The sequence below is a fragment of the Lampetra fluviatilis genome, chromosome 33 (genome assembly GCF_964198595.1).
Source record: "Lampetra fluviatilis chromosome 33, kcLamFluv1.1, whole genome shotgun sequence".
Taxonomy (NCBI): domain Eukaryota; kingdom Metazoa; phylum Chordata; class Hyperoartia; order Petromyzontiformes; family Petromyzontidae; genus Lampetra; species Lampetra fluviatilis.
In genome coordinates this window covers 5,381,400-5,395,739 of record NC_136307.1, presented here as the reverse complement: position 1 = coordinate 5,395,739, position 14,340 = coordinate 5,381,400, and the positions used below count along the sequence as shown (strand labels likewise).

The window sequence follows — 14,340 nt, the reverse complement described above, 5'->3', positions numbered from 1 at the left end:
AATAAGAGGACCGTCATTATCGGCTGAACTGGGCGGGGGGGAGGGGGCTCTTCCAAACCAGTCCTCGTGACCCACCGTGATGCATGCACCGTCCCATGTCCACCACGTGTCTCCGTGCCAACGTCAATGAGGTCGTTGCTTGCTGAAATTTAAATCGGCGTTGGGAGCGCCGATTTAAATTTCAGATAGGAGTAGTCTTGCGTGCACGCGCGCGCGTGTATGTGTGTGCGCACGCGTGTGGTTCAAATTAAGAGAGTTTATCTGTGCGGATGTAAGATGCATTTAGCAATCGTCCGGTTTGTGCTTGTATCTGAATGGAAAAAATGGGTAGACGTCTTCTTGGTTCTTTCGGTAAAGTCACGTAGAATGGAAATAATAAAATAATGTCGAGAAGACTGACCAGTTCTACACCTGAGGACGGCTGCTTGCGTTGTGGCCGAAACGTCGTGAGAATTATTTTATGATGTTTTATTTTTATTATTTTATTATTTCCATTCTACGTGACTTTACCGAAAGAACCAAGAAAATGAATCCCTGCAGTCACGAAAGCTTTAAATCGAAATGGGTAGACGTGACAAGCTGAACTGTCATGGGTTACCAGCACTGTGACATGTAATGCTACTGCGCAGATGTTTCTCTGCTGTGCTGCGAAACACTCCGGTGTGGTCTCTGGTTGTCCCGTCTGTTTTTCTGCACGGTGTCCGACGTTTCGCTTCACGTGCCCGATACTGCTACTTCTTCAGGAACTGATGAACAATTATTTGAAAAAGCCCCCCTGCCCGTGGTGCGAAACGCCGGACACATTTCCCAAACAACATGCGTTACAACCTGAACACGAAGGGGATCTAAATGGGGCGCACCATCACTACCGTAATCATCCCACTTTTACCACGCGGTCACACAGCGGACAGAATAGAACACAGGGCGGTGCTTGGGGTTGGTGGATCAGCAGGTGGCGAGATGTTAACTACCTCGCCCGGTATACAGGAGGTTGTGGGTTCGAACCGGACCTTGACGTCTGTATATTTGGATTTTGCACGTCTCTCTCCCCGTTGTGGCGTGGATTTTTCTCCGGGTCCTCCGGGTTTTCCCTCCACATTTAGAATAAACACGCGTTTAGAGTATTTGGCTGCGATACATTTCCACGTGATAAGCCACTTCGTTGAGCTATCATTTGTGATCGCCAGGTCGCTTCTGAAAAAGAGCTACACAGCTCAGTGGGGCCTTACCTGGTAAAATTAAAATGGTTTAGTTTCCTAGTTTGCTAACTGGGTGGAGGGAATGGGTTGGGAAGCCTTTATCGCTGATATTCTGGAATCATATCCAGTTATCAGCCGCCCGTAAATATACTGAGTTTCTGAAGTGCAGCAAGTTTATGGGCCCAGCCTGGTCACTCATGGCTGTATAACAATACAAAAACCCCATCATGTTAAATACTGCATGGGTTTTTCACGTAATCAGAAAAAAAAATTCCAGCTGCTATAAATGTCCGCATGATATGCCACTTCGTTAATCTACCATTTGTGGTAGCCAGGTCGCTTCTGAAAAATATCCACATAGCTCAGTGGGGCCTTACCTAGTAAAATGAAAACAAATAAGTTTATTTGAGTAGTTTCAGTTAGGTGATGAGTGGCCACCTTACACCGTGGTTGTGAGCAGAGGAATGGGTTCATGGGAAGGGGGGGGTCCGTCTCATTCACTCTAATGCGATTGGGATGATGCGAATTAGGAGGAAGCGTTTATCGGCGTGGATTAATCGAGGTGGGGGGGTGGGGGGCGAGTTGGTTGGAGTCGGGGCGGGAGTGGTGGCGCTGATGGTGGGCGGTGGGGGAAGTAATCGGCTCTGGTGAGGTGTAGGACAGAGGAGAAGCCACGCAGAGCTCGCCAGACCGACCACCCGTCACAAATTCGCCGACAGCGCAACAAACAAACAAACAACAAAATCCGCCACGACTTTTTACCAGCGGGGAGCGCCTTCGACTCGTCCGCGAACTCGCGCGCGTGCGCTCCGTTTCGCCGTTTGCGCGACTCGGTCTCGACATCAGCGTCGTCGTCGGCGCAATCGTCGTCGTTCATTGACGAGGGAGCTGCGGTTGGCCTTAATCTCCTTTCGGAGGCACTTGACGTGAAATCGAGAGAAAGAGCGAGAGAAAGGGACGTCGATTAATCGAAAGCGAGACGTGAGAGGGGATCGATAAGGCGGGCAGAGTGCGGCGGGCTTGTCGATAGACGTGGCGGAGATTGGGAAAGGGAGGATTTCGTTGACGTACAGAGCGTGAAGGGGGGACTGGAGGTCATCAAGTAATAAACACAGACGGTGAGATACGTCGACGGCAAAGCCTACAGGCACAGAAGTGACACAGTGAGGCATTTGCACTCAGTCAGCTAGACAGGGAGACACACAGTTGTGACACAGACACACGCCTAAGACATATTTGTAGACATCAAGAAGCACAGTGCGACAGAAAGTATCAGACACAGCGAAGCACACCGACTGTGTTGTGACACACGGGCATCGTGATGCGCAGAGAGGCAGTCACACAGCGAGGCAGTGACACAGTGACACACACACAGTGACACAGTAACACACACACAGTGACACACACAGTGACACAGCGAGGCAGTGACACAGTGACACACACACAGTGACACAGCGAGGCAGTGACACAGTGGCACACACAGTGACACACACACAGTGACACAGTAACACACACACAGTGACACACACACAGTGACACAGTAACACACACACAGTGACACACACACAGTGACACAGCGAGGCAGTGACACAGTGACACACACACAGTGACACAGCGAGGCAGTGACACAGTGACACACACACAGTGACACTCTTTTACACACACAAGGTAAAGACAAATATCCCCCATATAGCCTTAGCGGACTTTTTTGGGCCAAGTGCTGTTATCGAACACAAAAACAAAGATCCCCCGCATAGCGCTAACATACTTTCGGGGCAAGTGCTGTTAGCGAACACGCGCACACACACAAGAGTGACACACACACACACAAGAGTGACACACAGTGACACACGGGGTGACACGCACACGGGCGGATGGCGATCCTCCGCCTAAAGTTCACGCGGCAGACGAGAGACAAGCTGGCGCAGGCTCTCTGGGCACTCAACTGGGTGTCCGTGGTGGCCGGCATCGTGCTCTTCGCCCTGGGGCTTTCGTTCAAGATCGAGCTGAAGAAGAGGGCCGAGGTGATGGAGCACAGAAACAGCGTCCAGTCGCTGCCCAACTTCCTGCTCGTGGTGGGAATCGTGGCGTGCGCCATCAACCTCCTGGGCGGCAAGATCTGCCACGACTGCGCCGACGCGACTCGCTTCACCCGCTGGCGGATCTACCTCCTGCCCTACATCGTGGGCACCTTCTTCTTCACGTTCGTCATTCTCCTGGGCGCACTCATGTGCCTCATGGTCCGCTCGGACCTCGAAGAGGCCTTCCACCACGGGCTGCGCAACGGCATGAGGTTCTACAAGGACACGGACACGCCGGGCAGGTGCTTCCTCAAGCGGACCATCGACCTCCTCCAGATGGACTTCCGCTGCTGCGGCAACAACGGCTTCAGAGACTGGTTCGAGATGCAGTGGATGAGCGCACGATACCTGGACCCCAACTCCAAGGACGTCATGGAGTGAGTGATGGAGAGATACATTATTGGGTGGTGCTGCTGCTGCTGACAGTAGTGCACAAGCACAGCTAACGAAAGAGCTCGACACATTTGTCAAGAATACGGTGGCCTTAAAAGGGAAAAAGTATAGAAGGTGACGTTTTAGGCAACGGCCCTGATTCCGAGTGCATTCAATAAAATTAGATGTGCTTGTGAAGAAGGGCCATGGCCCAAAACGTTGGATTATATATACTTTTCCTTTTAGAGCCGTACTTATTGACAGATGATAGATCCACGTGGTGTCTGCTGTGTCCGTGTGTGTCTTGTTAACCGCTCATCCAATAATGAACATGTGACTAAATGTAAAATGTTATCAAGCCAGTTGCCCTCTTGCTCAAATGGACATGGAAGCGATGGTCGCCGCTTGTTTACAGCCCTGAGACAGAGGTCGGAAATTCCACACTCCCATAGCAGCGGCGAGTTCTCTCTATTGGACACCCACTGTTTGTCTTCGATGCTTTATTAAAACTCCCGCTCCGCGAGGTACAACTGACGGCCCCTGCAAATCCAGTGTGCTCACCATCACGTCACGTGACGACAGCGCCTCACTTTTAATTGGAATGCATTGAACTTCTAGCCGTACCGTACGTAGCCAAGCTTGCTAATCGGAGGTGCGAATGTGTTTAATGCCAGGACGTAAATGATGATGGGTCACCAGCACAAAGCTCACCCCATCGTGGGATTCCCAGAGAGAGGGGTCCCATCGTGTCACCGTCATTCTCAATCCTGCGCGCCGGTTCACTTTGTGTCTGCCGTGATCAGAGGTAGTGGTCGGTAACCTTTCGGCTCCGGTAGCGGCATTCGGCTCTTTCAGGACTGACTTGGCCTCTTCGTGACGTTGTTTATTAAAGGACCGCCGTCTCGTACTCACCACGTGGTATTGCGGCTCTTGCAATATTGAGGGGGTTTTTTTTACCGAACTCCTGACCATGATAAACAACACAGACGATGATCATGACGACGTCTGCCTGAAGCAGATCCATCTGCGCAGATGAAGCAACAATTCTTGGTCGGCACTGAAGGTTTAGACGAGAGAGAGATACTGTATATATATCTCAAGTGAGGGGCTTCAGAATGCCAAGTCTTTAACGGGTCTTGATGTACACCTTGGTTTAACCGACAACCAACTTAACAAACACGGCGACGCCAGACACAAACTCAGCACACTGTGAACGCAGCCCGTGAAGTGCATCAAGACGTTTGTGAAGTGTGTGCCATTGTGTTTTGGTGCGTCTACGTGTCATCATTGTGTGTACGTATATATGTGAGAGCGGTGGTGGAGTGGTTAGTGACAATTGGGCCTCCCCTAGGTTGACTCAGCCTCAAATGAGTACCTTGTGTGATGTGTAAACATTAAGGCGACTGGGCGTGGTGTTGTCAACCCACCCCCTCGTGTGCCGTGCCGGCCTTCGTAGGTGCTCGCTAACAGCACTTGCCCCAATAGTCTGTTATGGCTATCGGGGGGATCTTTATTTTTGTAGTTGTTAGCGCGCTGCGCTACGGACATACCACACCAGCTACTAAGTTATGGCTGAGTCGCCCTAGGGGAGGCCCAGGACCAGTTCAGAATCGAACTCGGGTCGCAGGGTTCATAGCGCAACGCGGTAACCACTGCACTATCGCTCCCCACACCAATCAGTCTGCCACATCATCCCCCCATACACAGTTGCGGCCTTAATAGGTGCTCACTAACAGCACTCTACCATGGAGTGTCCAGTATATGGAAATCCAGGGGATGTGTGTTGGGATTGCATCTGCTGAGTGTGCACTTGCACAGGGCTCCAATGTGTTTATGGTCCAGACAAGAGTGTCCGTCTGTATCTCTGTCTTTGCATACGTCTTTGTGCGGGTCTTTGTCTGTCTCTGTGTGTGTGTGTGCGTCTCTCTCCACACCGAAGGATCGTAACCTTTTCGTGGTGGTGGGGTTAGTGTGTTCCAATGACCCTCAGAGCTATGTCTCCCGGAGTCTTGTACTCATGGTAGGGTCTCCCTTGGCGAACAGGTCTGGGTGGAGAGGTTCCAGACAAATATCGAGCCCTTCGGAGCTGCAGTGGGCCCCAGAGGTGCGGTGAGCAGGCCCACGTTATGTGGACACGCCCTGGCATCGGCCAACCACTGTCCCGCTGCCTTGTGGGTACGTCTGGGAAGACGAAGGGTCGGAGAGCTCACCCTGAGAGAAGTGTAATGTGCTGGCGGCGTGCGACAGGCGGTCCTCCGATAGACTGGAGCTCCGGCAGCCTGCAGAAGTAAGGTGGTGCTGGTGGTCTTGAAATTTCTCCTTACCACTGAAATCCATTCCTCCACAGTGAAGAAGTGATGTAGGACAAGCGCATTCCCCCCCATCAATCTAAATAATTTCAGCGCACAGGTATCCACTACCGCTCTTTATGAGTTCCGTCTAAGATTTCCTGCACCATGAAAGTCTACTGGCGATGGAGTGCTTGGTGATGGGGGTAGGACTGAATGATCCAGAAGCTCCGAGCTATGCCCCATGCACGGTAGCGGTTCAGGGCTATTGGTCGTCAGCAGCTGGGATTTGAGTGGCAGTTGCTCCTGGCAGACCCCTGTGTATCTGATAAGCCTTATTTAGGAGCCACACTGTTCACCCCGAATGGTGAAAGGCCTAGAAAATGTGGCCTAAACATTGCCCTCTCTAACTCTGCTGGATAGGCTGCCGCACCTATCAGGACATTCCGCTAAGCGGTCGAAAACAATACAAGAAACATGTCCCTTGACGACTTGCAACATGGAACATAAGAACTCTCTTGGACTCCAGCTGTGGCACCGACAGACCCGAACGAAGGACTGCACTCATTGCAGCAGAGCTGAAGCGATGTAACATCAACATCGCTGCTCTGAGTGAGACCAGGCTCCTGGGGGAAGGGTCGCTCAGGGAGGAAGAAGGAGGGCTACAGCCTCTTCTGGAAGGGATACCCGCCAGAAGGTCAACATCTGCATGGTGTGGGCATTGCCATGAAGAACTTCCTCCTGCCAAATCTCACAGAAACACCAACTGGCATAAGCTAAAGGCATACGTCGCTCCGCATTCTCCTCGTTGACAAGCAGTATGCCACTCTTTTCAGTGCTTATACACCAACTTTGCCATCAGAAGATGAAGCAAAAGACTGCTTTTATGAGATACTGGACGAGGCCCTCCAAAGTTGGGTGACTTCAACACAAGTGTGGAGAGATTGGGAGATATAAAGTGGTGTGGTAGGACATCACGGCGTTGGCCATGCTAATGCAAATGGATTGAGACTGCTAAGCCATTGTGCTGAACATGAGCTCACCATCACCAATAGCATGTTCCAAATGAAAAACAGTTACAAAACCTCCTGGACCCACCCACGGCCAAAGCACTGGCACCTCCTAGATTATATGACTGTCAGGCGCACTGATGTCAGGGATGTCCTCAGTACACGAGCCATGAGAGGAGCGAAGTGCTGGACGGATCATCGGATGATCTTCGCCAAGCTCAGAATGAAAGTTCGCCCAGCCGTCTGCCTCAAGACGTCCACCAAAAAAACGCTGCACTCTGCTCGACTTGAGGAAACAGAGGCGCGAAACATCCGAAGCCGGTCTCTAGCAGAACGCTGAGACTCTTCTGGGTGCGGAGGGTTCGATTGACGACAAGTGGTCCTCCCTTAGTTCTATGAGTCAGCAGCCCACTCTGTCGGCTACAGCAGCAAGAAGCACCAGGACTGGTTCGATGAAAACTCCAAATACATCTCCACCCTACTTGACAGTGTGCACAAAGCGCGTAAAGACGCACTCAACAACCCCACTTCTGAGGCCCTCAAAAAGCAATGGCAGGACCACAGGAGGAATGCACAGAATGTTCTACAACACTTGCAAAATGAGTGGTGGATCTCCAAAGCACAGGACATCCAATCTTACGCGGACAGATATATGCACAACTTTTAGGATGCCGTGAAGACCACCCACGGCCGAAGAAGTTGCTCTCTTTGTTCCCTCAAAAGTGCAGATGGGTCCACTCTCAAAAGGACCAAACTAAGAAAGCCCAGAGTTGGGGTGAACATTTTGGAGTCCTCTTAAACCAGCCAAAACCAGTTGACTGCCCACCATCCAGAGCCTTGATCTTCTACAGACCTTTTCTGAAGTTTGCACCGCCATCAGATTGCTGAAGAACAACAAGACACCTAGAACCGATTCCATCCCTGCTGATATCTTGAAATAGGGGGGCTATATCTGCACCAGAGCAGTTCACCTGTTCACCTCTGAGATATGGAGGCAAGAGAGCATCCCCCATCAATGTAGGGATGCAAACATTGTCACCATATACAAAAACAAGGGGGACAAATTCACCTGCAGCAACAGCAGGGGCATATCCCTTCTTGCCGTTGCTGCCAAAGTCCTGGCGAAGGTCATGCTTCGTAGACTCATTGACACCATCACTGAAGACTTGCTACCAGAGCCCCAGTGCGGTTTCAGAAAGAACAAGCACAGTGGACATGATCTTCACTGCACGCCAACTGCAGGAAAAGTGCCGTGAACAGAAGCAAGACCTGTTCATGGCCTTTGTGGACCTCTCCAAAGCCTTTGACACAGTACACTGTGAACTTTTATGGAAGGTCCTCCTGCAGTATGGCTGCCCCGGGAAGTTTGTGAACATCTTTCGTGAGTTCCAGGAGGGGAAGATAGCCAGAGTAACAGTTGGAGGTCAGGAGTCTGAATCCTTGGAGTAGGCACTGGTGTGAGGCAAGGTTGTGTGATTGCGCCAGTCCTATCCAATGTCTCCCTCCTATGTGTCACAATACTTCTGCACAAGGACATGGAAATGGAGAGTGGGGTGACCCTGGACTTCAGGTTGGATGGAAATCTCTTCAACATCAGGAGGCTCCAAGCGGCAACAAAGTTTTCATATGAATGTGTACTTGAGCTCCAGTATGTGGATGACTGTGCTCTTGTGGCACATACCCCAGAATCTCTACAGGCCAACTTCGCAGGAGCTGCGAGGGCATACAGCAGAATAGGGCTGTCTGTTAATATCCCAAAAACAGAAGTCCTATGTCAGTGGTCATCTGAGCCTCCACCTGATCCATCCGCATTCTTCATCTCAGACTCCTCACTTGCTATTGTTCCACACTTTAAAAACCTCGGAAGCATCCTCTCGAAATACTGCAACATCGACCAGGACATCCAGCACCGGATCAAGCAAGCCTCATCCTCCTTTGGACGACTCAGGAGGAAGGTTTTCAATAACAGTCACCTCCACCCAAGTTACAGTACACCAGGCAGTGTGCGTTTTTACACTGCTCTATTTATCGTGAAACGTGGACAGTTTACAGCCGATGCCTAAATCAACTTGAGTCCTTTCATATCAAATGCCTCCAACGCATTTGGAAAGTGACCTGACAGGACCGTGTTCCACACTCTGAGATCTTACAAAAAACCAGATTGCAGGAGCATTGAGGCGAACATCACACACCACTAGCTGAGATGGCTCGGCCATGCCATCCCAATGCCGGAGGACCGCCTGCCACGAAAGATGCTGTACGGACAGCTAAAACTGGCCTGTCGCTCTGCAGGTGGGCCGAAAAGACTGCTTAAGGATCAGTTGAAGACCTCACTTAAAAAGTGTGGGATAGACGCTGCCTCCCTTGAGGCTGTTCCTGCTGACCGTTCCACCTGGCGGCGCGGCCTCTGCTATCAAGGAGTGCAGTTGCCTGAGGAACAAAATGGCCGAACGTCACCTGGCGAAGCGACAGAGGAGACATACGACCATGGCTTCACTGGCCTCAATGGAACAGGCCTTAGTGCTCTGCCTGTGGCAGACAGTATGCATCACGCATCGGACCATACAGCCATCAGAGAACCCACAAGATGTAATGGAAGTCATCATCGGATGCAATGGACTACCTTGCCATATACCTCGGAGATCTCTCAATCTCTATGTGTTTCTGTTTCTCTCTCTTGTCTTTATCTTCATCTCTGCCAATGCTTCCCCTTCCACTTGTCCGTACAGGACCCCAAGTAGACTTGTGAGACACATGCGTAGGTGTGTGCCTTTAATAGGTGTTCGCTAATACAGTAGTCATCCCCCCTCCGATCATCAATCGAGGTAATAATGGAGAACCATTGCATTTAATTTTGTTTGAGAAGCGGTGTTGAACTGGATTTCGTCTTCGCCTACAATGTCAGTGACCTGGGTTCATAAAATGTGAAACTGGTCCAAGGTTTGGCTACTCATACCAATGCTACTCAAAACATTGATTCAAAAGACCAATCACCTTATAGACTTACACATTCGTTTGCCAATTGTGATATCGCCGTCATGTCGTGAGTTGGAGAGAAATGTTTATCGTATGGCAGTCAACCTGATATTTTCTCTTTAATTCTGAGAGTAATTAATTTAGACAAATGAAGTACAACTTGTTTATATGATTTGAGAAGTAATGTTAATCACGGGTGGTGGCTGAAACCCCGATTTGAACCCCAGGATCTCAGCGATGTACCGCTCCGGGCTCTGACCCCTGAACCCTGATCCTCCCAGCCACCTCCTATTCGTTAATTCAATTCCCCACATTCAACCTGGACAGCACATATCAGAATGTGCGCATTGTAGTCCTTCGCAAAGTAAACCGTGGACCCGAGTGCGTTCCTCTCCTGCTTAAAATGCATCCGAGCGGTCTCCTGTGCGCAAATTAGCACGTGGTGGTGCTTACCTAACCCGTTTGCAGCCCTAATACCTCTTGTATTAGCTATCACACGAGGACGATACTCGAGCAGTTGATTTACAGGCCCTCGAACCCGATCAGCCGTTTCTGTTCCACCTTTGCATGTTCCACCGCGGGGGGCAGCCCCTCGACATCGTGGAGGGTTGTGTTTGTAGTGGCAGCTCCCGAGTCGAGGGGTGGCATGAGAACCAAAACACCGTGCCAAATCCGCGTGCCAAATCGACCACCGGCACACAGCAGTCCAATAAGCCCTGATCTAAGGAGATCTGTCTGATTGAACGGGAGCGGAGGGGGGTGGGGGCGATGTAGGAGTGTAACTGGTTTGTAGTGGAGACGTAAGACGGTCTGATCCAAGTCCCTGGGCTTCCTGCCACCGCTGAGTTATGAGCCGATTGGACACCGTTTTTTTGACGGCCCTACGTCAATGATAGCAAGTCCATAATCCTAGGGCAGGATTCGAGTATATCCATGCATAGTAAAACCACCGGTTAAGTCAAGGGCAGGGTCAGAGGGCAGTATATTTAAACATACATTCGCCATCCGTGTGTTCGAATCTATGACTTTTCAGTGTACATTTTGGTATGAATGGGCAGGGTTTAAAGAGTTGATGTTCAAAGTAGGGTCAGGGATGAGACACACTCGATACACACACACATACAAAAACCTTACACTCTCAAATATATACACAATCACATAACACACCTCATACACATCTCCCACACACCCATGCACATGCTTCACAGATAAACCTCACATTCAAATGCACACATGCACCACGTACAACACACACAGCTCATGCACATCCATACATACGCATCTCACACCTCACGCTCAAACATGCACACACCTGACCTGCACACATCTTGCCCACAGACACTCACACACATCGAACAACCCACACACTCTCAAACCTCACAGACACACCACTCTGCCTCTCACACGCCCTAAACACTCACCACCCGATACATCACATACAGCTCTCTAACATTCTAGATTTGAAGCTTTCGTGACTGCAAGGATTCATACTCTTAGGTTTTGTCGGTAAAGTCACGTAGGTAAAAAAGAAAAAATAAATTAAAATTAATAAAAGTAAAATAAAAATCACGACTTTTCGGAGGCAACACAAGCTTCCGTCTTCAGGTGGAACCGTCACAGCACGCTTGCTGTATCAAGTAAAAGAGTTTACTTGATACCGTCACAGCACGCTTGCTGTATCAAGTAAAAGAGTTTACTTGATACAGCAATCGTGCTGTGACGAAGCTTGTGTTGCCTCCGAAACGTCGTGATTTTTATTTTACTTTTATTAATTTTAATTACATTTTTATTTTTTACCTACGTGACTTTACCGAAAAAACCTAAGAGTATAGCTCTCTAACACACACGCACACGTCATCCACACACCTCACACACAGCTGCTCTTTTCACCACCAAGTGGCAGAGACGTCGCTTCAGCACGAGTGCCAGGCTAGGCCAGCCTGGCACACGCACAGGGTTTTAGATGTTAACCTCCTGAGAATGACCGACAGATGCACCACCTGCACTCCCCACTGTTGCTGGCTCACTTCGTTTTAGGCACCCAGTACTCTGTTCATTGTTGTGAGCATAGCTGATCCACCTTCCTCTGTTGGTGAGGGTGACTGCCTCCAGCTGCCCAGTATCATATTTCACGAATCTCCTCCACAGAGGCAGAGCTCTAGACAGCGCTGTTTCCAGTCTTTGGCCTCGGCTACAGGTCCTCCCGTTATCGCTTCAGCTCATATCGTTTCTGAGTCCGTGCCGTGCCCATGCGGCCGCTTCCATACAGCCACTCAGAAGGTGCTTGAGCGTGTGGTGGTGATTATTGTCTTTTATGGCAGAAGAACATATTAATACGTAAATAAACATGTGATATTGATGATGATGATCACTCCATTAAGGGAATTTACCTTGTGTCCAGGTCAGGTCATGTTTTCTCAACAACAACAAATCCGTTCGTTGGGAAATTCTTTTGCCGGTTTTTGGTAAATTGTTGATCCTTGTGCCACTCAGGTGATTGTTTTTTGGCGTGAGGGGAGTTAAAAAAAGACAAACACCTAAAAAATATAACGAGTGGCATGACAACTATCACCTCCGTTGTGTTTTTTTTATTCCGATTATATTTACGGACTGACCGACCGACCGACCCTCGCCCACCCATTCCACCCCTCGCCCCGACAGCCGCCTCAAGAGCAACGTGGACGGCAAGTACCTGGTGGACGGCGTCCCCTTCAGCTGCTGCAACCCCAGCTCGCCGCGGCCCTGCATCCAGCACAGCGTCACCAACAACTCGGCGCACTACAACTACGACTACCTGACCGAGGAGCTCAACCTGTGGATGCGGGGCTGCCGTGACGCACTGCTCGAGCACTTCTCGGCCTTCGTCCACGCCATCGCCACCGTGGGCGTCCTCGTCTGGCTCTTCGAGGTAAATCCTACAACAACAACAACAGTTTAACACGTAGCAGGCTTTCGCGACCAATATTATTCATAATCAACGTTTTTGGGTTTAGATCGCGTTATTTATAAATGTGTCGTAACCCTCCACCACCCGACACGGCCAATCAGTAAAAAAGTGTCACGTTGACAAAAGACAAATAGTTCACTGCTTTAGCCCACCGGTGTGTTGAAGCGTGAAACCACAACATTTACAATTTGAGTACACCCACCCCGTGGTTTCACGCTTCAACAAACCGGTGGGCTAAAGCAGTGAACTATTTGTCTTTTGTCAACGTGACACTTTTTTACTGATTGGCCGTGTCGGGTGGTGGAGGGTTACGACACATTTATAAATATCGCGATCTAAACCCAAAAACGTTGATTATGAACAACAACAACAAAACGAAAGCTATTCAACTTTTTAATTTTACTTGAACAGTTTTAGGGCCTCGTTGAGGTGCTATGTGGCAATTTTTTCAGGAGCGACCTGGCTTGACGATGTGGATGATATCATCATCATCGTTGTCGTGTGGACATTTATAGCAGCAGAAAAGGAAAAAAAACGCATAGAGACCCATAGAGATACCCATAGAGACCCATACTCATGGAGACCCATAAAGACCCATGTTCCTAGAGACACATAGACACCCACAGAGACCCACAGAGACCCAGTGGACACCTACGGAGCGATCTGCCCATGGATCGTGATGATGATGATAAAATAAACTCACCTGTAGACTCACATGTATAATAGCGCGTGTGCACACGGGTGAGAATTCCAGGTGATCATGCCAGGTGTGCAGGCATGGATGATCAACCCAGTGGGCTCACCCGTGCACATTCTGTGTGCGTGTGCGCGCTCACGGCGCGGAAATTAAGCGGTTAGCGCTACGCTGTGCTACACACCCGGTGACCCGAGTTCGATTCCCGCTCACGGCCAACACCTGTCCTGGGCTTCCCCTAGGTCGACTCAGCCTCAAATGAGTACCTGTTGCGGTGTGTAAACATCATCACCGGGGAGACAAAAGCGACCGGGCGTGGTGCTGGCCACCCACCCCGTCGTGTGCCACAGTGCCGGCCTGCATTCGGTGCTACTCGCTTAACAGCACTTGCCCCAACAGTCTGTTACAGGCTACACGGGGGATCTTTGTCTTCGTTTGTCACCGGCGCGTGCGCAGCTCTCGGTCCTCGTGGGAGTCCGCTACCTGCAGACGTCGATGATGAACGCCACCCCGCCGAGCGAGGAGGGCGTGCAGGACCAGAACGAGGTGTGCGAAGGCTGGCTCCTGGAGAACAGCATCCTGGAGACGGCTCGGAGCAACCTCAACATCATCAAGAACCTGGGCAAGTCGAACCAGGTGAACGCCGACGACGACGAAGGCAACGCCTCGGCACCCCCCGCCGACTACGGACCCGGCGGGACGCTCCCGACGACCATCCTGCCAGGGGAGAAAGCGTGAGAAGGAGGTTCGTGTGGTGGAATTGAATTTTTAAT

At 50.5% G+C, this 14,340-nt stretch overlaps 1 protein-coding gene across 1 annotated transcript; it reads left to right on the top strand.

The window, feature by feature from the left end:
• Positions 1-3,073: 3,073 nt before the first annotated feature.
• On the top strand, positions 3,074-14,305 carry LOC144944123 (photoreceptor outer segment membrane glycoprotein 2-like). The gene is made up of 3 exons (XM_078872201.1): positions 3,074-3,657; positions 12,588-12,834; positions 14,024-14,305. The coding sequence occupies exons 1-3, from the start codon at positions 3,074-3,076 to the stop codon at positions 14,303-14,305; spliced, it is 1,113 nt and encodes a 370-aa protein (XP_078728327.1).
• The last annotated feature ends 35 nt before the right edge of the window (positions 14,306-14,340 follow it).

Excerpts from the sequence above, each read along its gene's own strand:
- LOC144944123 (XM_078872201.1), top strand. The coding sequence starts at position 3,074 with ATGGCGATCCTCCGCCTAAAGTTCACGCGGCAGACGAGAGACAAGCTG. Across the intron at positions 3,658-12,587 it reads AACTCCAAGGACGTCATGGA|CCGCCTCAAGAGCAACGTGG; the intron begins GTGAGTGATGGA and ends TCGCCCCGACAG. Across the intron at positions 12,835-14,023 it reads TCCTCGTCTGGCTCTTCGAG|CTCTCGGTCCTCGTGGGAGT; the intron begins GTAAATCCTACA and ends GCGCGTGCGCAG.